The sequence below is a fragment of the Apus apus genome, chromosome Z, assembly GCF_020740795.1.
Source record: "Apus apus isolate bApuApu2 chromosome Z, bApuApu2.pri.cur, whole genome shotgun sequence".
Lineage (NCBI taxonomy): Eukaryota > Metazoa > Chordata > Aves > Apodiformes > Apodidae > Apus > Apus apus.
Window position 1 is genome coordinate 15,325,424 of NC_067312.1, and position 25,396 is coordinate 15,350,819.

General features: G+C 38.2%; 1 protein-coding gene across 1 annotated transcript in view; it reads right to left on the reverse strand.

The window, feature by feature from the left end:
• The window catches only part of OXCT1 (3-oxoacid CoA-transferase 1), a 78,126-nt gene that overhangs the window by 42,038 nt on the left and 10,692 nt on the right, over positions 1-25,396 (reverse strand). Inside the window, exons 4-7 of the mRNA XM_051643604.1 lie at positions 23,242-23,377; positions 20,886-21,035; positions 19,632-19,738; positions 15,374-15,434 (exon numbers count right to left, since the gene is read on the reverse strand). Of these exons, the coding sequence (XP_051499564.1) occupies positions 15,374-15,434; positions 19,632-19,738; positions 20,886-21,035; positions 23,242-23,377 (454 nt within the window). The remainder of the gene's footprint in view (positions 1-15,373; positions 15,435-19,631; positions 19,739-20,885; positions 21,036-23,241; positions 23,378-25,396) is intronic.

The following is a 25,396-nucleotide window of genomic DNA, read 5'->3' on the forward strand; positions in this document are numbered from 1 at the left end:
TATTATTCTAAATGAACGCAACACAAACTGTATTTTGTCCAGGAGATCTCAAACAACCCTAAGGGTCCCTGCTGACTTGTGTTTCACAATTTCTGTGTTCTATCATTATGTGAAATGAGCACCAAATATAATTAAGTTTGTTAAATATCCATACAGCGATAAAATGGAATTTTGAAAAGGAAACTGTTTAATTTCCATGTAATGTCTGCAAGAATATTTATCACCCAGTTCTGGAAGTGAAATTAATCAGCATGCTTATATGAAAAAGAGAATTCACGGAGAGGAAGTATATGTCATCTGATAGCTCCAATCCTCTCTCCCAACTCTGCTCACAGGGACTTGGATGATACTCGCTGGGATGGACACTGTAGATGCCAGGAGCAGTATTGCCAGCACTGCTACCACAAATAAAGCTATGCCCAACAAAAGTGAAACCAGGATATCTGATGGCCATGGAAATCAGCAACTTAACTTTCTGTGATCTCTATAATATATAAACCAAGTATCTTTCTAGGTAAAAATGATAATGCAAAAATAAATAGTTCCCTAGCAAGGTATACTCATTTCACTTTCAGGTTTCATATTCCTTTATGAATCTCTTCTGTAACACCTCCCACTGCCTAGGTCTCAGTGAGACATGCAGGAGAGCATTCATATTAATAATTAAATGGATGTGTATGACTTTTCCTCCTGTTCAGTTCTCCATCTTATCTACCCTTCTGTTCCTTCTTCTCTCTACTTACTTTGCCTCAGGCTTTATTATGTTAGGTGTAGAAGAATCTCTGTAAACATTTAAAATCATGACATGGCATCCCACCCAAGAGACACAAAGCCTGGCAAAACATAAAAATGGGACTTATCAGGGTAGTCCACCTCCTGCACTTTTTAAAATGAGTAAACTAAAATATTCTGATATCATATAGATTGCCTTTATCATCTGTTCATTTTATATCTTAACTTCATCAACACGCAAAAATATTTACAAAAAAGTGTATAGCTTTGCTACACAGGTAAAGGCAAATAATAACTTCAACAGACCATATGGGCTCAGTTCCCTCTTCTGGGAAGGCTCTGATTCAAAAATTCTTTAATTGTTTCTAGACTTTCACTGTATTAGTTTTATTCCTTTTATTCTTGCATCTTGTTTGATTACTGACAATGAAGGCAGAATGAATAAAAGCAATCATTTCTAAATGCTGGTTTATCTGCAAGTACCCCTAGAAAATAAAAGCTGTTCTCTGCTATGATTCACAGAAGCCTTCTGCTATTCCTTTTGGTATCAGCACTCATAGAATCCATGGTCATTTTTTTCACAATATCAGTTCTATAATTTACATTTACTTTTCCTTTTTTGGAGTATCTTGATTTATTTTTGCTTGTGGAAACTCAGATACTCTTCTGCAGTTTTATCTCAGAATATCTGAAGGCTTCCAGAGGGCAAAAGGGAACTTTGAAGGCCATGGACTTGCTTATTAAGAAAGACGAAGAACCCTGGTTCTTGACCAGAAACTGGCTAGGAAATTACAATGACACAACTGTTCATGCCAAAACACTTGAAAATAAAACCACTTTTTTTTTTTTTTTTTTTTTTAGTAGGTACTTTTAAACCTGTATCTGCAGCCTAATTAGGTCCTTTATCACACATGAAATGCTTTCAGCTGTTTTAGCTTTAAATCTCAGTTTTCATAAAACTAAACTATAACCAGAAATGACCATATAATTCCTTATTATGTGAAAAAATCAAAAATGCATGTGTATGGGTGAGTGAGAGAGCAAGAAAGCAGTGGAAACAGATAACTTAACAGAACCTATGCATTTTTAGGTACCTTATTTTTACACTAGCTTTATTAAAACTCTCTGTCACTGTCTTAATTACCCTAGTACACTTCAGTTCTTCAAACTGAAATAATAAAAATACCCAGCAGAACATAAGTAGAATAAAAGATTACAAATGTCAAATGTGGTCAAATGTCCAAAACAACAGAAGAATTACACCAAATTTAGCCTCTTAAATGCTCAAGACAAACTCATTAGAGCACTTTGGAAATAGTCAGGATGTCACTGCTAAATTCACTGTAACTTTTATAAAATCATAAGGAAAGAATATGAAAAATTTACTAGCCTCTGGAAATGTTCTACCATATACACAGAAATATGCTACTTCAGAAATTTTTAAGTTAGACACATTTAGCACAGCCAGGATGCACAATATTCTTAAGTTTCAAGAACATATGTTCACAGTCAGAAGATACTGTTAATTCCTCAGAGGAAAAGTCCTAAGAAAATACCATTCTCAAAAGTTTTTTCACCTCTCAGTGTATTTTCAACTTTTTCTTTTTTCTTAAGACTAGGCAGTTTTACCCAAAACAAAAAGTCACATAGGAAGATTGACTTAAATCACAATAGAAGTTACTTTATGAAGGAGTAGCTACTTCAACAATAAATGCCTGCTATCAACTATGCCTATAAATATGAACTGTAAAAATGTATTGTGTAAGTATATACTGAAATTTGCAGGTTTTCTTCCTCAAGACGTTCACCAAGTAAATAATGAACACAAAAGCACGATCTGCTAACTTTCTGGTTACTGAAGTTACTCCATTACAATGATGGAAATACTTGTTTGACAATTTACACAAGTTATAGAATTTTGTATGCATCAAAAAGCAAAAGGGATAAATGACAGCTGTTTTCTTGCTTCCTCAAATTAATTCATTTGGATTTTATGCTATTTTTCTACTGTAAAATTAACTGCATTGTAAGTATGAGAGATTATTTAAGAACCAGTAATCTACCAGCCCCAGTACTGCCAGCCAACCCACCCGCTTGCAGCAGGCACACTGAAGGAATTATTCCTTCCTAAACCCTTAAAATCTGGTTGTTTTGATATAAGACACCAAAGAATTCCTGCTGGTTGTCAACACAATTTGTACCCTGTGCTTTCTTGATGAAATGAGATGATTTTATAGTGCCCAGTGATGATTTCTTCTATACTGATGATAGTGACAACAAAAACAGAAACATATAAATGTTCGTACCTTGTAATTATGAAGTGTTTAGTATCTAAGTTCTTAACACAAAATTAAACATAACCATCCACTTGAAATACAGATAAAATTGCCTTTGTGGATCAGGAAAAGGCAATTTTAGAAAATTTTTTTTTGGATTACACTCATATTTTTTTTCCGATCAAATAATAAAAATAATGGAAGAAAAGCCAGAAGAAAACAAAAAAAAATCCTGTAATATCAGTGAACACAGTTTTCATTTGTTAAGAGCTAGCTAATAAGATAACTGACCTCATCCCAAATCCTTCCACTCCAGAACAGAGTGACTGCTAACAATAATAACTGTACTGGATTGATTTAACATTTTTGCAAACAAAATGTATGTTGCTTTAAATACATTATTCCAGTACTTCACTGCATAGTTTCAAAATATATTAGACTGAAAGCCTTTCAACTGATAAGACAGCAAAAATAAAGAACTGCTATTTTTTATTAAAATTATTCACAAACTGTCAAGAAGTATAGAAACCTAAAAATAATAATAAAAAAAGTTTAATCTTAACCAAAAGTTTTATTTTCTTACTTATAGCAGATAAATGACAAATGAAAATAGACTGAAAGAGATCTCACCTCCTATGCATTCAGAGAAATGTAACTAAAAGGTCAGGAGATAAATTTAAGCATTACTTTCAAAAATGAACTAAGAGGAATGAAGTACGGAATGGAGAGGTAGAAAAGTAAAACAAAAAACCAAAATAAATCCAGAGATTTAACTGCACCATTCAAGAAGGAATTATTTATATTTTCCAGGCTATATACATAGAACTAAACCACCCTCATCAAAGGAGTACCTCTAGCTAAGGATCACAGTAGAGCATGATAAGGAGGAGACATATAGGAAGACAATCACAGTAAACCATTATATTAGCAGCTATCTTGTAACAAATTATGTTGCTAGTTCTCCCTGCTAAGAAAAAGTAAACCTCATTTTAAAGATATTTAAAGACAGGTGATGAAAATACACCTCCTGTGCACACATGTGTTAGTTATTTCCCTTATTTCATATGCTTGTTATAGATAGCAGTAGTTTGACAAGATTTCTGAAATCTACTTTACATGCTACCACTTTCATGCTCAGTGAGGAACCAGTGTGGCCCATTTCACCTTCAAAATCATAGCAGATATCACAAAATCCCAAAACACTCAAGATCAATAAAACTTTTCCACAGTGTTAAGGAAGAATCAGTCAGTCTTTTTCAAGGAAAGGACTGGAAAAAAAAAACAACAACTGCTGGTAGCATGTAATGTGGCTTAGACACTTTCAGCAGATTAATCAGGAAAGACAGGAATGTGAGTATCAAGAGACTGTAAGTAAATTTTAAGGAAAAATAGAATTTTTCTTACACTTCATCACTAGCCTTCCTGTTGGACACCTGTAAAGAGAGAGGGTCCTCAGGACCCTGAATGACTGGAAGGGTCAGTATTCCCGCCCACTTCCTGTCACAATCTATAAAAGCCAAGGAGAGCCAGAATCCGGGCCCCTCTCCCTTCCTGCTCCTTTCTCGGTGCTGTGGCTGCTGCTGCTTCCTTCAGCTTCCCATGTGCCTGCTCCAGAATCCAACTGCAACGGGTGCTGGAAGGAGCTGTGGGCCTCTCCCCTGCAGCAGCCCTGCATCTCCCATATCCCTGCGGTCATCAAGATTGGTTTTGTGTATTTGTGTATAAATGCTGAACTGTTCTTCCCCCACGTTTTACCCTTTATTTTCCTTGGGTTATAGAAAATTTGTTTCTAGTTTCAATTTCCAAAGTTTTAAGTCTCTCTTCCTTATTCCCCTTCTATCTTCCTTTGGGAAGGGGAGGCAGGGGCTAATACAGAGCAATTATGTCCTGTGTTTTTCTGGGGGTTCACCTTTAAAATTTAAAACAGAACAACATAGAATCATAGAATAATTTGGATGGGAATAGACACTGATCTTAAGATTATCAAGTCCAACTGTTAACATTTGCCAAGTCAAACACCAAACCTTCATGGCTTTTAATTACCTCCAGGAATGGTGACTCAACCACCTCCCTGTGCAGCCTCTTCAGTGTTTAATAACCCTCTCAGTGAAGAAGACTTTTTTAATACCCAATCCCAACCTTTCCCAGCACAATTTGAGGCCATTTCCTCTCTTCCTGTGACTCGTTACTAGCGAGAAGGCATCAACCCCCACCTCGCTACAACCTCTTACCAGGCAGTTGTAGAGAGAGATAAGGTCTCACCTCAGCCTCCCTTTCTCCAGGCTAAACAGCCCCAGCTCCCTCACATGCTCCCCATAAGACTTGTGCTCCAGAGCCTTCACCAGCTTTGTTGCCCATCTTTGGATACTGCAGCACCTCAATGTCCTTGTAGCGAGAGGCCCAAAACAGAACCAAATAGTCCATGTGTGGCCTCACCAGTTCCAAGTCCTGCTGGTCACACCATTTCTGATACAAGCCAGGATGCTGTTGATCTTCTTGGCCACCTGGGCACAAGGCTGGCTCACATTCACCTGCTGTTAACCAACACACCCAGGTCCGCTTCTGCTGAGCAGCTCTCCAGCCACTCTTCCCTGAGCCTGTAAGCACTGCAAGGAGTTGTCATGATCCAAGTGCCAGACTTGACACGTGGCCTTGCTGAACTTCATACAACTGGCCTTGTCCAGTTCATTCAGCCTGTCCAGGTCCCTCTGTAGAGCGTTCCTAACCCCAAGGCAGACCAGCACCTCCCCCAGCTTGGTGCCATCTGAAAACTGACTGAGGGTGCACTCGATTCCCGTCATCCACACCATTGATAAGGATATTTAAGAGAACCGACCCCAGTTCTAAGCCTTGAAGAACACCACTTGTGACTGGCCCCCAACTGGATTTAACTCCATTCACCACAACTCTTTGGGCCTGGCCAGCAAGAGTTTTACCCAGCAAAACACAAACCCATCCATGCCACGAGCAGCCAGTTTCTCCAGAATGCTATGGGAAACGATGTCAAAGGTTTTACTTACATTGAGGTAGACATCCACAGCCTTTCCCTCATCCACTAAGCAGGTCCACTTATCATAGAATGAGATCAGCTTAGTTAAGTAGGACCTGCCTTTCATAAACCCATGCTGACTAGACTTGATCACCTGATAGATGATGGAAAGTGGCCTGCTGAGCACTTCCTGCCAGCTCCCTCAGTACCTTTGGGTGTATCCCATCCAGCTCCACAGACTTTTTTGTTTCTAGGTGGTGTGGCAGGTCACTAACCATTGTCCCTTGCATTATGGGGGCTTTGATCTGCTCCCTGTCCCTGTCTTCAAGCTCAGGGGTGTGAGTACCTAGCGAAAAACTGGTCTTACTACTAAAGACTGAGTCAAAGCAGGTATTAAAAATCTCAGGTTTTTCCTCATCCTTGATTACTATGTTTCTCCCTCCATCCAATAAAGACTAGAGTATCTCCTTATTCCTTCTTTTGTTGCTAACATATTTTTAGAAGCATTTTTTGATGTCTTTAACAACAGAAGCCAGAATATTTTCTAGTTGGGCTTTGGCTCTTCTGGTTTTCTCCCAGCACAGCCTCATGACATCCCTGCAATCCTCCCGTATGACCTCCCCTTTCTTCCAAAGGCTACTAACTCTTTTTTTTCTCTGAGTTGCAAGCAGAACTCTCTATTCAGCAGGGTTGGTCTTCCCTGCTGGCACATCCTTCAGCACACAGCAATGGCCTGTCCTGCACCTTTAAGACATCTTTCTGTCCAGTTTTCCTGGACTCTTTTGCCCTTCAGGACTGCCTCCCAAGGGATTCTGTCAATCAGTCTCTAAAACAGACCACCACCTGCCCTCTAGAAGTCCAAGGTGTTATTTCCACTGACCACCCTCCTTTGGTCTCCAAGAATGGAGAACTCTATCAATTTGTGATTGCTTTGCCCAAAATGGCCTCCGACCGTCACACAGAGAACAATAACAAAGAGCTTTACAGAAACAAACACTGAAGCTAACAGAAACATGTTAAAGCAGTCATTCACACCATAAAAATAAAAAGGTTTTGTTTATCACAGCCTAATGAGAAAATTCTGATTTCTTTCCCTCTAGCAACAGTGAAAAATTGTCTTTAGCACATCTGACATTCAAAGGCATAACAAGTATGAGTTCTAATCTCCAGATCATACCAAGTATTTTATTCTGTCTGTTTTTATTATTAATGCAGAATAATCACTGAGGCACATCAAGCCAGTATAACTGGCTTATAATTCCAAATACACATTTCATGCAACTTATTTAAACTGTTTTTTATATAAACTGTTTGTTTTTTAAGTCTTCCCTCCCCAGTCCCTGCAAAATAGAAATACATTCATGATAGGTGTCTGCTGTCTCTGATTACTCTGAATTGCTGAAAGAAAAATACACTGCTCTCAGAAATCTTCATATTCATTTAACAATTTTCGTTCTTCGTTAGTCAGAAAGTCTAGATGATATCTTGAGGTGGGTGGTCAGGTGGCTAACTTCATATAACTCGCCTAATTCTTATGTTTCCCATAAGACTCCTGCCAGATGTCTAAGCTGGATGCATATGGTTCTGATGAATTCCATTACGAGCAGCAATTAATCTACTTGTATGATGGCTAAATTACACAGAATCACAGGATGTTAAGGGTTGGAAGGGACCTCTGGAGATCATCAAGTGCAACCCCCCTGCCAGAGCAGGACCACCACAGAATCTAGGGCAGGTCACTCAGAAATGCATCCAGAGGGGTCTTGAAAGTTTCCAGAGAAAAAGAAGACTCCACAATGTCTCTGGGCATTTTGTTCCAGTGCTCTGGAACCCTTACAGTAAAGAAGCTCATCCTTATGTTGAGATGGAACTTGAATGTTTACTCTAAAATTCTACTGCAGCAATCGTTACAAAGCTGCAGCTTTTCAAATCTCAATATTCTGACCACCTGTATAAATGCATTTGTTTCATATCAGTAGGCAAGTTCTCATGTTGTGTACTTTTTGTAAGATCTTCAGTTTCTATTTCAAGTAATTCTCTTTTTGTACTAGAAATCTCCATCCAGTGACATTAGCAGCATTGGAAACATTATTGCTTTAAGACACGTAATTAAAGTATATATGCATATAAATTCTTTGAATAATGCCTAAAATTTTCTCTGCATCATCTTTTCAGTGATACAATCACAAGTAGTTTAAATTGCAAAGACTGATAAATCGTTGATTGATTGATCAGCGCATCTTGCACACAAAGCATGGCATAAGCAGTATAAATTTATTGTACATATTCGTACATACAGTTGAAAGTTATATCTAGAGTTTTTTAAATCCTGTTTTCAAATTCTCATGATACAGTATAAAAGTACCATTAATTAAATATAATTCAAAGGCACAGTATATCAGTCTTTTTACAAATTGTTGTAAAAAAATCCCTAAATTTAGCTATAGAAGCAAACAGAGGCTTTCTATTAGTTTCTCCAGCACATAGACTTCCTGGCAATCTGCAGTATCTACTGATCAAACATGGACTTGCTTTAGCTTGTTCTTTTTGAATATCATATTTGTTCTTCACATATGTGGCAAGAATAAAAGGATTTTTTTTTCATTTAAGATTTTGTTCATGTCTGCAATAAATTTCTGAAGCTGGATGTTGAAAAGGCTCATGATACTAATTCAAAAAATTATCCATTTAGAAAGAAATAAATTGTGAGACAGAGAAAAGAAAAACAAATTCAACACTTCCAGCATCATGTTGTTTGTAGGTAAAACCATCTGAACAGCAGCCAGCAACAATTTAATCTGCTATGAATTTTAACCACTTAACATTCACTGCTCCAGCAATGAAGTACCAAATTTGAACCCACATAATTAGAGGTTATATATAAAAGAAATGCAATCATAGGAAAAAAAACAACAACAACAAACAAAACAAACACACAAAAACCCAACACACAGCTGAATTACCTATTAAAGAAGTTTATTTCCCTGAAAATCAGAAGCGTGTTTACTAAATGTGAAATGAACTACTGTACAACTCCCTTCTAGCCCAGTCTTTTCAAGTGCTTCTCAACTCACAGTCCACACAACAGCTGTAAAAATGTTTTCGTTTTCCATTTTGTCTTTAAATAAACATATGCACACACAAAAGCAAGAAATCAAATACAATGAAGAGAAAGAAAAACAACAAAGGGGCATTCAAGTCTGGGGGTAGGCTTCTTTTTGGGAACTAAAATTACTGTTGTGATGATATGCAAATGTATCTAGGAGCTGCTTTTTAAAATTGGTTCTAGTAGTCACTTGATTTCAATTCAAACCTTTCTCTGATTTGCCTTTTATCCTTCTATGACTGGCACCATAATAGCCACCAAACTGCTTTATAACATTACTGCATACTGAAGCAGAAAATGCAATAAACACTGGATTCAGCCTTCTTTATACTCTGCACTGATAATTTTAGTCTCTTCATTGAGCAGTGAAGTATGAAAATCCTTGGTCTCCCAGCCCACTATGTATGTATTCTTAGAAATATATCTTGCTATTAGATGCTTAAGCTTTTTTATTTGTTTGGGTTTTGTAATGGTTAGCTTCAAACATCTTAAGTTTGTCTCACTTTCTGTCATTTCCTTTCCTATGTTTGTTTCATCTGCCAACTCTTCGATCTCATAAAATCAAATCTTCCAAAGAGGCATTCCTGGTATTTCACCATTTTACATTCCTTGATTTCCAAGGGTCATGAACTTGCATTTCATTGTTACTGTCCCACATATATTCACTCAAATCTTTCATCTAAGGGTATTTTGGGAGAGGATATTGTAATGCGTATACTCAATAATTGGGTTATCTAAATACAGGTCCACAAGCATCTCTGATTAAGGATTTAGCCAAAACGTAGGCATGTAAATCCAATCACACAGTCAAAAGCCCCGACTAACCACCTAGTAAGTTGCAAAGACTTCTGTACTTAAACTAGTAATTTATATTTACATATATAACATATATTTTGCATATATTACACTAATATATTATGGCAAATGTCTGCCATGTCAAAAGCTCCTGGTAAAGTGGTAGGTAGGACTAAGCAGCTCAGTGTCCATCCTGTGCCAAATAGGATTCCCAAAATATTCAAATATTTCATATTCAGAATATCACAAAATATTTCAGAACTGCAGATCTGCAGACACAGCAGATCCCTGGAAAACCCCCGCAGTAGCCACCCCCTGAGTGCATATGGAACCATCACTGGGCAATTAAACAATATTGAAAAAAGGCTACAGCAAAACAATAGCTGAGTGGTTACAGCATTTGCACAGAAGGACTTCCATTCTGTATCCTTCTTCGCATCAAATCCTGACCTGTTGTTTCTCAGAAACATCCTAATGCAAGTGCCCATGCCAAATCCAGAACTGCTTCCTATACCAGGGTTTGTTTTCAAGTTCCACAGCTGGGCCGTCCAGGTAAGGAAAAAGATTATTTTAGATTATTTTTCCAATTTAAAATAGCACTAACTGCTTTTAATAGTAAATTGTAACTGTGCAAAACCCCTGAAGAATTCCTCAGAAAGAGCTATGTATCCGAGGCAAGTTTTGTCATCGTTGAAGCACTTGGAGAAATAGACATTAAAAAAAAAAAGATAAATTTTCCAGTTTCCTGTGTAAAACACAATGTCATGATTTAGCACAGATAACAAGATACAAATAGCTTATTTCAGTCTGGTTCTGTCCCCTAGTGCAGCACACTCAGGTTCATTGTACCTGAGATAATGGCGCCCACTGACGTGGCTGTGTTGTTACTAGGCAACCAGAGATAAAATTTAGGGTTTAATGATTTTTATTTAATGCATTTTTATGATAAAATACGCTTTTTCCTCCCCTGATATTATTAGAGGTGGAAATGCTGTTTACACAGGGAGATATATTTAGCCATCCTCTATGATATGCACAAGAAAATTGTTCAAACTGATACTCAAAACAGCAAGTCAATAAATATTTCCAAACATATTGACTATTACCACTACCAAACACTTACATCATGGCAGTGGCTGAGATCTCAAACCACTTCACCTGGGACAAGTATTCAGTAGGTTTCAAAGCAGAGAATAACAATGGCAAGAGAACAGACCACAGCTTAGAGACATTGGGGCTGTTATAGATGTTTATGTACTCCTCCACTGCAGAGAGCAAAAGCCCAAACCATTATCATCCTTCTCCTTTCCAGCACTGTCATGACACTCCCACCTGGCAAGGTCACACCATGTTTTTCCCTTGTGTCTTTGGGTTGTCTCCATTCTCTCCAAAAAAGAAACATCATAATCAAAAGTTGTCCCTCCCTGTGGAGCTCTAATCAAAGAAGCCTCTACTGGAGATGCATATCTTAGGAAGCATCCTAGTATCACAGCCCTTGCTCTAGCAATCTAGGCACACATGCAGGAGGACTCCCTGTTACTCCAAGCTGCTACACATTTAATTTCCCACCACACAATTCAACAGGTCTGTTGAGGGGCCTGACAGCAGTGCTGCCTCCTGAATTCAGCAGGCATGTCCTTCATTCAGCAGCCAGTGTTGGAAATCACAGAATAGTTTGGGTTGGAAGGGACCTTAAAAGATCATCTAGTTCCAAACCCCCTGCTATGGGCAGGTACATCTCCCATTAGATCAGGTTCTCCAATCCCCATCCAATCTGGCCTTGAACATGTCCAAGGATGGGGCAGCCACAACTTCTCTGGTCAACACAGCCCACTGTTTCACTACCTGCATACTAAAGAATTTCTTCCTAATGTCTAGCCTAAATATCCTCTTTTCCAGCTTAAAGCCATTATCCCTTGTTCTAGCACTCTATGCCTTTATAAAAAAATCCCTGCCCAGCTTCCTGCAGGACCTCTTCAGGCACTGGAAGGCTACTGGAAGGTCTCCCCACAGCCTTCAGTGCAAAGTAAGTAACTTTTGGTCAGCCCTAAAATGGTCAGGCAGTTAGACTAGATCATAGTTGTAGGTTCTTTTCAACTGCATTCCCTTCTCCTTCTCTTCTCTCCCCCTGGCAATCAAGAGGCTTCAGGAAAACTACCTGAATGTTGGTTAATTCCTGTGTGTGCTGAAAGCATGTAAGCTCCTTTGATCAACCACATTCCCAGTTTTTCCTCACAGGAGAGATCACAGAATCATAGAATCATTAAGGTTGGAAAAGACCTTCAAGATCATCAGGTCCAACTATAATCCAGCTACCACAACCACTAAACTATATCCTGAAGCACCACATCTGAATGCTTCTTGAACACCTCCAGGGATGGTGACTTCTCCACCTCCCTAGGCAGCCCTTTCCAATGCCTCAACACTCTTTCAGTAAAGAAGTATTTTCTAATATCCCACCTAAACCTCCCCTGGCACAACTTGAACCCATCTCCTCCTGTCCTATCACTAGTTACTTGGGAGAAGAGACCAACACTGGGTCTATTAAAACATGCCATGTTTCATAACAAAATGTTAAGTTAGACATATGTGATCAAGAAATATCTGTCATACTTAGAGAATGCATCTTAGAAAACACTGATTACACTTTTCCTAACATACGTCAGAAAAGGCTCGATACGGTGTAAGCAACTAATGTTTAGGAACCCCTGTATAATGATCATCAAAGAGTACAGGTATGCAAAGAAAGAAGCAGCTGGGCTAAAGAGTAACTCTGCTTTTCAGGTGACCTTAGTGGCAGCAGTGTTACAATGCTGAAGACACTCCAGGTGGTCACATTTATGAAGTTTCAGAAAAAACAGAGTGAGAAGGATATGGACATAGAAAAGATATGAGAGCTGAAGAAAATGTTTCATAGTTAGAATCATTAAGACCTCAATCTGTTCATCATATCAACAGCCCTGAGAAGTCACTCAGTGGGAAGGAAATGCCAGCTTCAGAAAGGTTTTTAATCTAGCAGAAGGGAGTAAAAGCACTGGATGGAACCTAAAGCCAAACTAATTACAATAAAAAATTTATACCAGTGAGGATGATTAACCACTGGAACAAACACAGACAGAAGGATGGCTTTTCCATCTCTTGTTTTGTTTGCAACAAGGCAGCATAACTTTATGATTAAACCTGTCTTCCAAAATTCAAGTTATACTCTGACTGAATGCGCTTACTGAGCTTAAGAGACATAAGTGAATGGCCTAGGACACATCCTTCTAATGTGAGGTTTAACAAATTAAGTTCTGTTTCTGAAAAAGAGATTGCTTCTACAGGACTGCATGAAACCAGTAAGCAGAAAAGGGAAATAAATAACTCAGAGGAGTTATGAGGAACAACTCCCTTTTTCTGTGTACTTACAGCATTAAAGGAAAAAATTCAGCAACTGAAAAATCAGGAACACAGAGGAATATGCCTCTGATTTTTGCCAGTTACCTGACTCAGCTTGATGCTTCGTGCTAGATAAGCAGGTGTTGGCAGTGTCTAAAAGCATAACAGGTACAAAGCTAGTTTTAAAGAAACCAGCAGGGATGGCTTCAACCTCTATTTTAGGAATGCATGTCTGCATTAAGTTAAATGGTCAGTGAGAGAAAAACGGGAACAGAGCTGGGAATAGATACCAGAATTCAGAAATCCCTGCTGCCAAGAGAGTATCCAAATTACTACCATACACAAACTTTCTTTTCCTTCTTGTATGTAGGATTGAGAATTTTACCTTTCAGCCTTCAACAGTGTTCACTAACAAGTCAGGCAAAACTCTTCAGTTGCCTCAGTGCCCTAGTGATTATCTCTAGACAGCTCAGGCTGAAAATGCCCAGTACTGAGACTATACTAGAAGCCATACTGAAATTTCTCCTTCCAGCTCTTTCGGTTTGAACTCTTAAATCCAAACACAACATTCTCAACTCCACCTTGGAAGAAAAACACAAGTTAAGCCAATAAGGCATTGCATTCGGCTCAAAATATGTTTGTCCTAATTTCTACTTATGCCTCTTCCCTCATTAATTCGTTCATGAAAACCTGAAGTTGTAAAGAAACATTAACGTGCTATCTTGCAAAAAGCTTGTCAGTTTTTAAATGGCATTAAAAACGCAACTAGACTCACAGTAGAGACAGTTCACAGCAGATCTACTAAACTCTGTTATATGGAATTCTAGCAAGAAGGATGTCACATAATTGCTTCTCACTGACAAGAAAATTCTACCCTTATCACACATGGACAAAAGAGCAGAAAGAAAGAACGAGATGAAATGTAGGTAGAAGGCTTTGATTTACATAAATTCTCCGAATACCAGACTGAATGAAGAATGAAGGACAAGTGGAATGAAGGAAAGGGAATGAAGATTATTTCATTTTTAAATGGAAAAATATTTTAAACCTTTCCTGAAAACCAACTGTGAAAATTCATGTTCTGTTGCTGAATTGTCACTGTAAGTCATGTCACAAATTCTATGGTAATTTTTGCCATAGCTTTGTGAAACGCAAAGAAATAAGTTTCAAAATGTATTCCCCAGAGAGGATTATGTAACTAATACATTTTCCAGATAAGATTATACCAAAATAATCAAACCAAACAAAAATCACTCCCTCAACAAAAAACAAAAGAAAGCAAAAGAAAAACCCTGAAGAAACACAAGCCTCCTCCATTTAGAAATTATTAGAAATACTCTAGAACAGTTTGTCTTGATCTTACTGTCAAATTATACTCAGCTTTTCTTAGGCATTTTTGTATGACTTACTAGAGGGTGATGAAAAAACTAACAGAGCAGTCTGTCTTTCAGATATTGCTATGCCTTAGCAGCTCTCCAGTCTCAGAGTATTTCCAATGTACGTCGCTCCATTTTTTAAAACATTATTGTTTTAGACAACAAGAAAAAAGGACAAAAAGATTGGAAGAAACTTCGAGATCATCCAGTCCATCCTGCTTCTCAAAGCATAACCAAAAGTCTGTATCTCATTTCAGCCTCATATATAGGTAACTTTATATTTTAGAGACCACAATTGTGCTGGTTTTATGATGTTATGCACTTATCCTAAGGAAGTTTTGCTCTTCTGTGAATCTTCTCAAGCACAGCCTAAGCCTTCAGTTTCTTCTTTCATTTCCATATTACATTGTTCAATAAATCTGAAGGCTGTAGCTGTGTTTCCCTTTCAAAGTCTCATCACAGTGAACATGAATTCCTGCTCAATAATAAACAGGACATGAAGTCCTGAACAGTAAACTGAGGAACTATGGTGAACTAATCAGTAAAACAAAGCATAGTGTTAGGAGTAGGCAATCCAAGGAGACAGGTTATGAAATGGCATTAAATCCCCCAATGAGTCAGGAAAAGGAGAACCCTGTCCCCATAATCCCATTCAAAACAGGAAGGTTTGTTGAGTATAGGGGTATAGCATATATATAAATAGTATGTTTCAATTTCCTACCTCGACCACAGTTGTCTTGGCAGCTTTGCACATAGGTTGGTTGAAGTTTCTTGCAGTTTTCCTGTGAAATAAAATAGAATTAATGAATACTAAAAGCTGTAATAGTATGCAGAAAGTCTTTGTAAGATAAACAGCACCAATCTTTATTCCAAATAGCTAGAAGACAAATAAAATATAGAGGGGAAGAAAAAGTATTACAGAATTGTGTGAGATGCATATGAAATGAGATCTTATTTTGCTACATTGTAAATTTGTTTTTACAGCTCTTCTGACTCTTAATTAACACACTGTTTAATTGAAACTGGGTAGGGTACTGATATGTTCATTTATTAGATGCAAGAGAGCAGCGCATTGGGCTTTTTACAATGTAACTTCCCATTATTGCACTGCACAAAGAATGAAATTAATCTCCACAGGGTGGGCAACCTGAGGCCTAACAAGCTCACATATGCCTTCATAATTCATACTAGGAGTTTCAATGGCACAGCAGTAAATCTAATCCAATTCCCTAGATTAAAAAAGCTGTGCTAGTTCTGGCACTCACTGCAAGACTCTGGCCTTCATCCAAAGTACTCTCACGCAGTATTTCTGAAACAGGAAAAAAGAACTTCTAGGGAAAAAAAGTAACACATGACATGTACAACAGTGCTGGAAAAATAAGTGACCTGTGTCAGCCCCTCTCTGTATTTTCAGAAAGCAAACAAAACTGTGTGGCACTGACATATTTTAGTGGTGTTCCACTGATACCTTCTCAGCATTTTTCTCTTTAAAAAGTAAAATTAATTCAAATTTTTCAACAAAATTTATGAAACTAGGGTTCAAAACAAGTCAAAAGCTCCTTTCTCCCGCCCACATTCCACAGAAGCTTTTTTTTTTTTTTTTCTGACCAACATTATTTCCCAACTTCTACACTCTTCATCACCCTTTTGTACGATGACCCTGCTTAGTGATACACTGAACTTTGGGAGGCTGCTGCCACCTCGTGGCTTTGGGGAACGGTAGGGAATGGAAACGCCCGAGTACTAAAACTATACCCAAAGACATGCATCTTCGGGAAACCCTGTTTGATTGGCAATACACAGTATCTGCCAAGCCTCTAATAGAGGCTGCAGAAGGGACAGTGTCATTTGTCTGTAGGTGTTCTCTGTGTAAACATGATGTAAGAAGAAGAAACCATAAAAAAAATGAATTAGTAGTCTTCTCTTAGAGCATTACTATAATACTAGTTAGTAGTGATTTAGGGCAAAGTAAGCTAAACTAGGTAGAGCAGAAAACGAGAAGAAAAACATTACAAAAGCTGAATTAAAATAGCAGAGGGGATGGATACAGATGAGGAAGGCAGACGTGAAAAAGACAATTCAGTGTTTCATCCCAAGCAACTACTTTTCTGAGCGAAAGACTTTCTCAAGATGGTAGTTGCTCATCCTTCAGTAAAATAAACTGATCTAAAATTATTTTTATACAGGGCAAAAAGTTATAAAAAAACCATTTTGACATCAAATTAAGAAGAGTTAAAGGACAGAGGATGTGGTGGTGTTAGGTAACAGGCTGGACTTGACGTCAGAGGTCTTCTCCAGCCTCAGTAATTCTGTGATTCTGTGATTCAGTGACATGATTTTGGCGCTGTTTATAAAAGCTTATGCAATTTAGAATGGCTTGGATTAGTAAAGTTGTTTCAGAAGCAAAGGTCTTTACAAGATCAAAAGTCTTCTTTCTAAAGAACACATCAGCCAGAAAAATAAAAACCAGAACACTACACGTATTTTCCAACACAGAATAATGTTCAAGTTTTTATAATGAAAACTGGAAACTAGTTAGCCAAGTCTGCCTTTTTATTTTAAGATAGCTTTCTGGAGACCTAGACTCAGCAACCTCTGCCAAGTCCATTGTTACAGCTGTGGATTTCTAAGTTGATCCAATGGTATGACAACAGCTTGCTTCCCAAAGGCAAAGACAGCAAACTAGTTCATACTAGACTAAACCAATTAACTACATTGACTACATACCTAATGGTGCAGAAATTATGGGAAACCTCAGATATGAGCGGAATTTATGTATTGCAGAACCACCTGAAGCATGAAGAGATGACCTGACATGACTGTCTGTGAGAGCAGGGGCCCTGACTCAGGTTATCCTTTCAATGTCTCTGTTCCTTTGTTAAGAGTGTACTTTCACAGGCCATCAAATCACACCTCCGCTTGTAAAGTGAAAGTATACTGGGCTAGGGCAATTCTAAAGCAGAATGGTATCAGATGAAAAGGGAAGAGAACCAAAGGAGGTAGAGTATCTACAAAAGCAGAGATGCTCCCTGCTGCTGCCACTAATAAGAAAAGGTCCAATGGAGCTTAAGATGTGGTGACACTCTGTCCCTAATAAGCAGAACTAGTACCCGCATCAGACTAACAAAGCAAAACACCCTCATATGCCTCCTTTTAGCTACCACAGGAACAAGGTGGCATTATATTTTGTTATGGTTGAGGGAACCTGGGGTTATTTGTCTTGGTAATAGGGCACAATACCTATGAATTACCATCTCTTGAGCCAGACATACCAAGCAAAAGCTGTGGCGCAGAAGAGTCCACTCAGCTTAAAGATGCCTGGAAGAAAAGTAGACACACCATGTCGTATGGAACAAAAGAGCTAGGGGAAAAAAAGTATGATGCAGAAAACCCTGTTTAAAAATTACTTTATAAAGGAGCTGGTGCCATTCCAGATCCCTAAGAAAACAGTATACCTTCATGTATGAGAATAGAAAAAATAACAACTCATGCTGGTCTGTGGTCCAGGTATGTCCACCTAAAGTACATCCTTTGGATTTAAGAAAGCTCATAGCTTGAGGGTGATTAACACTTGAGAAGACACTCCATTCCTGTTGGTTCCACAGATACCAGAGACATGGTGAACATACTATTAACAGTACCACACTGCTGTGAAAGTGGTAGCAGATGTGCGTAAACACAGAGTTTATGTCTATCTCGGCATACCTTAGCGAACAAAATCAGATTATTTCTGAAAGGAACAGGAAGGAGAGGGAAAGACATAAAGAGAGACTACTGGACACAAAAGAAGAGCAGGAAAAAGGGAGAATGCAACCAGTCTGTTTCTGTGGAGAATAGAGGAATTTTTCAGAGGTAAGCAAACACCAGTAGATAAATACAATGTGAAAGCACAGGAAGGAGAAGCTCAAGATCAAGGAAAGACAGGCTCAAGGGGAAAGACTTTTTCCTGTACTCCAGGTCCCAGAGCCTAAGGAAAGTATCCATCAAATTAATGTGCACACACACAGGGAAGCTGAGTTTTCAATCAGAAACCATCTTGTCTTGCTAGTGGGCAAGCCAGGATGTCAAGAGTTCGGTTAAAAAAAGTAATATTCAAGTACTTTAAGTGAATACTATTATTATATCTACAAGATATATATAACAAATTACATGAATACATGTGTATATATACACACAAACAAAAGCATTACTTTATCAGTATTGTTTTATCCACCTATTTTTCAGTTGCTTTTTCAGCTCTTCGTTTCAATATACATAGACTGCATTACTCACTATTTTTTTGTAGTAAACTGCAGTTGATTACCATATCACTTACCTCTTCATCCGATAGCCATAAAACAAACATATAAACACTAGACGTTAAACTTAAGCAAACCTCTCTTGCTTCAGTTCAGGACAAATCAGAACACAAACATAGCAACTCAAATAAATGATGTTACCAGTAGTGCAACACCCAAATTTTTCACTACAGAAGATGTCTCAGTTCATATGATGCCTCTCCCTATACCACATAGATCAAATTGATTTTAAACACACCTTTCTGGGGACAGAATCAAGTTTTCTCATCAGTGACTGTCCAGGAGACTGACTCAGCTCCCTTCTCTTCCAACATACAAGAACCTGCACTTCTTGGGTCTGCCTTCAATTGTACAGTGAAAAAGACCCAAACTAACACAAAAATTTACATGAACAGAATGTCACTACACTTCTCCACAGTTATAGTGACTTTAGTCTGCTGTGTCTCACTTTAACAACCAGTGTTTTATTTCTCAGCTATGTTTGGATTCTCAAAAGTAATTAGAAAGCAGAATTTCATTTTCTTTTTTATAGCAGTAAAATTGGACAGTAGGGAAAGGCAATATGAAAGGAAGTAAAATTAGTAAAATATTATTTTGCGAACAGACATGAAACAGGATTCTCTTTCTCTTTCATTATCTAAACCATTAAACAATCTTTTCTCACTGATAAACAAGTCATACCTGAAAATGATGTTTCCTGCACGATCAGCCTTCCATGCCTTCACAAGAGCAAAATCTCCTGTAATTGACTTCTCCAGAATAAAATGACGGCCATCAAACTCTCGCACCTACAGAAACAAGTATACTGTTAAGATGTAGATCTCTTCAAACAGGTATCCCATGTAGCATTTATCTTATGGCGTAAATGTTACAACTATTATGTTTAGCTTTTTTATACTACATAAATTTTTGTCTGAAAACCTGTAGCTCAACTGTATAATAACAGAAAGGACATACAACACAGAAAGGCTGTAAACCCTGGTTTTATCACAGTGTCTCTGTTTTGAGCATTAGATCCACATTCCTGCTGCTCCATCTACTGGAATTAGAAATGTTTTTTCTGGCACGTATACCAGAACTGTTGAAAAAGTTCACTATCAACACCCACCACCAGAAACACCAAATCTAAAATGAAGTGAATTTGAGACAGAATACTCAAATACATAACCTGACAGGCTGAACTTCCATTTGGTTTTATCTGCATTTATGATGAATATTTGTAATGACATTGTGCCTGAAGCCAGAACATGTAACTGACAAACAGCTAGTATTTTAATTCTATTATACAGAAACATGGAACAGCATTTCTCTTAATAATGTACAAGGTTAGAGTATGCACAAATACTACTTGAGAACTATTTAGAATTTCAGAGAGGTGTAGGAAGCATGACAAAATGATACCAGAAGTCAGTTTTTCAGTCCTGTGAAAGGATATCTGAGAGTTTGTGACAACTGAGCTTCTCCCTGTTTAACAGGAAACTTCCCATCTCTTCTAATGCTAAAGCTTCATGTAAAGCTGCACCGCTGCTTATGCCATACCACAGTATTTAAGGAGTAACTGCCCCACTAATAGGAAGTTTATCTTGATCTGTACTGTGCACTGCAGTGGCCTAGTTCAGGGTTTTGTATGAATACACAGTGAACCTGGTCAGAGAACTGTTCACTGAAGAGTAACTCAGCAAGTTAAGTTTTCACTTGGAACAGTTCTTGACGCTAAGTCACCCAAAAGCTGTAAAAACTTTTCTAATGCATCACAGAGGACAGAAATGAGCGTGGGAGGAAAACCATCACGTCTGTTAACACAGCCATCCTGTTAATTCAAGATACCGAGGTTAAACTTTGCCAGGAGGTGGTTACACTACTGTTCATCTCAGAAATACATTATAATTCTCATTTTCAAAGCAGAAAGCTTCCAGTAACATACTGACATCTTACCTCTCTTGGCTGGCTAGCAATGGCAATGGTGCCATCTGTGTTGTATTTGATAGGTGCACCCCCTTCCTGCACCAGCGTCCCATAGCCAGTACTGGTGTAAAATGCTGGGATTCCTGCTCCTCCTGCTCTAATACGTTCAGCCAGTGTACCCTATGGGAAAACACATTTAAGAACTAGTCACTTGGGAAGAACAAATAAAACTTTCACGAATGGCTTGCATGAACTGCTTTTTATATCCTGTCACTTGAAGCATTTCCTTCCGAACTTGGCCAATCATCATATCTACATCTTCCTCCCTATCCTTCCTGTGTTAATGGATACGGTAAGAAAAGTTTCACAAATGGCCATAAATTGCTCAAGAGCACATCATCACACAACTCACAGTCAACTTGCAAACTCCAGCATTTTTCTTTGCCTCCTCTCCTTCAGCTTGTTCTCCAGTTCATTATTCTGAGAAAAGTAGAGTTCTTTTTCTCCTTCCGACCTGGCTACATATACTAGAAGGTTTTTCTTTTATAAAAAGCCCTACATATTAATGTTTCATTCTCTAACATCTTTAGAAACCTTACTCCAAGTTGAAACAGCCACACACAGCAGATCAAGAGAGGAAGGAGTCCTGTGGTCTGGGTGGCCCGTGCTAAGAATACCAAGAAGCTGACTGAACAGCATTTATACTCTATCTGATCACCTCATCTGCACTCTGGTCTATGTCCAGCTGTACCACGGCTATTAACAGCCCAAATTCCTCAGCAACCTTAATTATGAGCTTATTGCCAAAGACTTGTCTGCCTGCTTTCCATTGGAGTCCTTCCCCAAATTTCCTTGGTATTTTTCAGCACTCAAAGAAGACAAGACCATCATGGTCAATTATCTAGCTTGACAGCATCCAAAACACAGGTTGCATTTTCCCCAGTTGTCCTGCAAGAAATGTTATGACTTATGGTAGGTTTAAAAAACAGTGGGAAGAGGCAGGTGCAAACCATGCAATGATACAAAGTCCTGTCTTCCAAGCAGCCTTAGCATTTCCACATCAACAAGAAGGACACAACAGTCATCTGTATTGCGTAAACTCGTACCAAACTTCAAGAGCATTTTCAAAAAAGGCTATTTTATATTGACATAAATGTTTAAAATCTCTGCATTTTCCAACAAGTTATTAATTCACCTTACTGTTTTTGCATAGGACACTGCAGACTCAATATTTGCATGCTGGATCTATATAGCTTGTCTGTGCAGTCCACAAAGCCAATCACATCTAAGGAGTTTGAAGGTCTTTCAGATGAAAGCACACAGCATCAATCAGGAAGACGGAAAAAACTAATTGTGAGGTGACAGAAAGGTGAGATCTGGGGCTTCTGAAATATGAGACAAGTGCCTGGTTACTTCCATGTCAACTGACAGGGTATAAAAGGAGTTCTTCTGCCCATTTCTGGGATTCTAATAGATAACCTAAGAGGGATGGAAGAGATGGAACCTAAGACTCTCTTCTCCATAATTTAAGACTGTTGCTTTTCCCAGAAGCTTCAACCAATAGCTTTTTAAAGCCCAAAGGTTATGTGCCACCTTTGGAAATGTCACACACTAATAAGCTGTAGGCTTTAAGTCCTAATATCACAAAACTGGATCTCTATAGTATGTGACTGATCCTCATGATTTTAGGATCTCATTGCATTGAGGCTATTTAGGTAGATTGGCAGTGCTAAGGTAGCTAAAAGTATGGTGCCAAAATTAACGTTGTAAATATTGGTTCGTAACACTATGCTGAGATTAATATAGTTAAGATTTAAAGAACAAGCCCGAAAGAGCTGTGTTTCACAACAAACTGAAACCCCTCATTTGGTTCCTACCCCACTAGAGGGCAGACACTGCACACGCAACATCACAAAAGGCGCACACAAGCTGCCACCAATACAAGAACTCTTAACTCCCTGATTTTCTCCTGCTTACAGGGGCCACACTAGTGAGCATATTTCATGGGATTTTCTACAATCTGGGAGGAGCTACCAAAAAACCATACATTGTACAATAAAATGTGTGTGTGTGTATACATATGTATACGTATGTGTATATATATATATATATACATATATATATATATATGTATATATATATATATACACATATACTCAAAATGAACATCATATAACAAGCCATAAAAGCAATGCCACCAGTCAGTCCTTAACAGACTAGTTGCAGCCTACAGCCCAGTGATCCTAAAACAGCAAGTCCCATGTATCTTTACCACATATCTGCACACAGGCAAAACAGATGGATTGCAAAATAATTTTGTAAGAGCACTTCAGCATTATCTTACTCAGTATTTTAGATTAAAAGAAACAGTCTCCTGGTCCCTTACCTGCGGTGTAAGCTCAACTTCAAGCTCACCAGATAAATACTGGCGTTCAAATTCCGCGTTCTCTCCAACATATGATGACACCATGCGTTTTATCTGCTTAGTCTGAAGCAGAAGACCAAGTCCAAAATTGTCAACACTGTATAGAAAAAAGCAGACAATACTGAGCATTTATAACAGAGTTTTGTTGTATTGAAAGCACTTGATAAACCTCAGTGACTTCAGACAGAACAAAGTTATCTCCCCTCACGTTAGACATCAGTAACTGGAGACAAAAATAAAATTCCAGCTTTTAGAAGGGAAAACATCAATGCTGCAATTAAAATTTAGGAGTTCAGTGCTCAGACCTTATCTCTTTCTAGGTACTGAATACAACCCAAACTGCACTTTAAAGACTTTTTGCATTTAACAGCTACAAATACCAGCTTAACAAGTGGTGTTATTTTATATATTTGTACCTTTAGAAATAATCTACTCCTTTCTAACTAATAAAAAGTGACACACAGCATAACCTGGCTTTGAGTGAACCAAAACATAGTTTTTGTTTAAACTCTTGCTCCCCAGGAAAAGGGCAAGTGATTGATTAGTAGCTCAAGGAGAAAGGCAGATTCACATATATCATATTGGTTTGTATATCAAGTAAGAGAGCAGTTGTATTTAAATTTTATTTTAATAATAATTCACTTTCTTATTAAGTGATGGGGGGAAAAAAAAGAACATCTAAGGACTGTATTACAAACCTGTACACTCCATACAAAAAATACTATCTTACTCAGAAAAGGGAAAAAATCCAATAAGTCAGAAATCAAGATATGATGCTGAGTATCGTATCTAATCATATCGTATGCTGAGTGAGATGAGACGTATTTGTTTTGCACAATAATCAGTGTAGATCAGAGGAAAGAATCCACTGAGCCACAAACCTCATTTAATGTACCCCACTAATATAATACCCCACTAATTCAGGATCACATCACACATGCCAGCTGCAACCTCCTAGCATCTTTTCAAAAGGTCAGACTAAAAAAAGTCTATTGTACAGTACTCATTTTCAAATATAAAAGTAGTAATGATGAACCTACTTTTACAAACAGCACCACTGTCCTCTTGCCAGCACTGATATCCCACAGTATGTGCTGCAGTACTGCATGTGAAGGGACAGGAGCTGAGCAGAGCATTACCAGCACCAGCTCTTTGCCTTCTCCTACAATACTCACAATTGCTGCATGCATAGACAGTTGTGCAGTCAGAAAGACTTCCTGACTGCAAGGATAATGAGAACTACTTTGAGGTTAGGACTATTTTAGGAAGACAGCCCACCTCTATGTATACTCAGGCCTTTTGGAAACTGCATGACAGGAAATGAAACAAGCTTCTCTGATCTAGTTTTCTGAATTAATTCTACATCCTCTAAAGACCATAAAAAAGAATCTAATGCTGATGCAATACTAAAAGCGTTGCAGTGCCAAATCCTGGAAAATAAAAGGTGTGCTGCCTGGAAACAACGTATATTTCTAAATCCCCACAGGAAAAAAAAGCAGCAGTTTGAAACTAACAGTAGAGTAGGAGGAGTCTTGTGGGCAAAGGAAGGGATGAAAAAAAAGGAGTAAAAATACAAATGCCAGAATTTCCTGTATAGAGTAACTCAAAGCAGGACAACCTCTCTCACAAGAAAACCATCAAAACCTGACCTCTTACTATAAAAGGTAATAAGCAAAAGTAATAGGTCAGCCAATATTTGACGACAGTTTAATGGGTTTGTCTCACTGGAGTACTTATGGTGTAGCAAAAGTACAGAAGTTTAACAGAACTGTGCAGTGCTTTGTAGTGCAAAAACCAGCAGGGGCAGCTTGAACCGCTTACAAACCAGAGTTTGCTACTTATCTGTGTCATTCAGGTGGTTAACACTGCTCTTGACACTGCAAAACTTGCAAACTATCAAACAGGAACAGGCAGACACAAGATTTCTGCATGCAGATAAAATTCCAAGTGCATGTTCACATCAGAAAGGCATAGCAACAGAGGGGGTCAACAGCAGATTTTGCATTAGATGGCTAAAGGAATTTCTGCCTTATTTCACTAAAATCTGTAATCCTTCCTCATATAGTCTCAGAAGCTGGACGGGAGTACACTGTCACACAGAATCACAGAATTCACA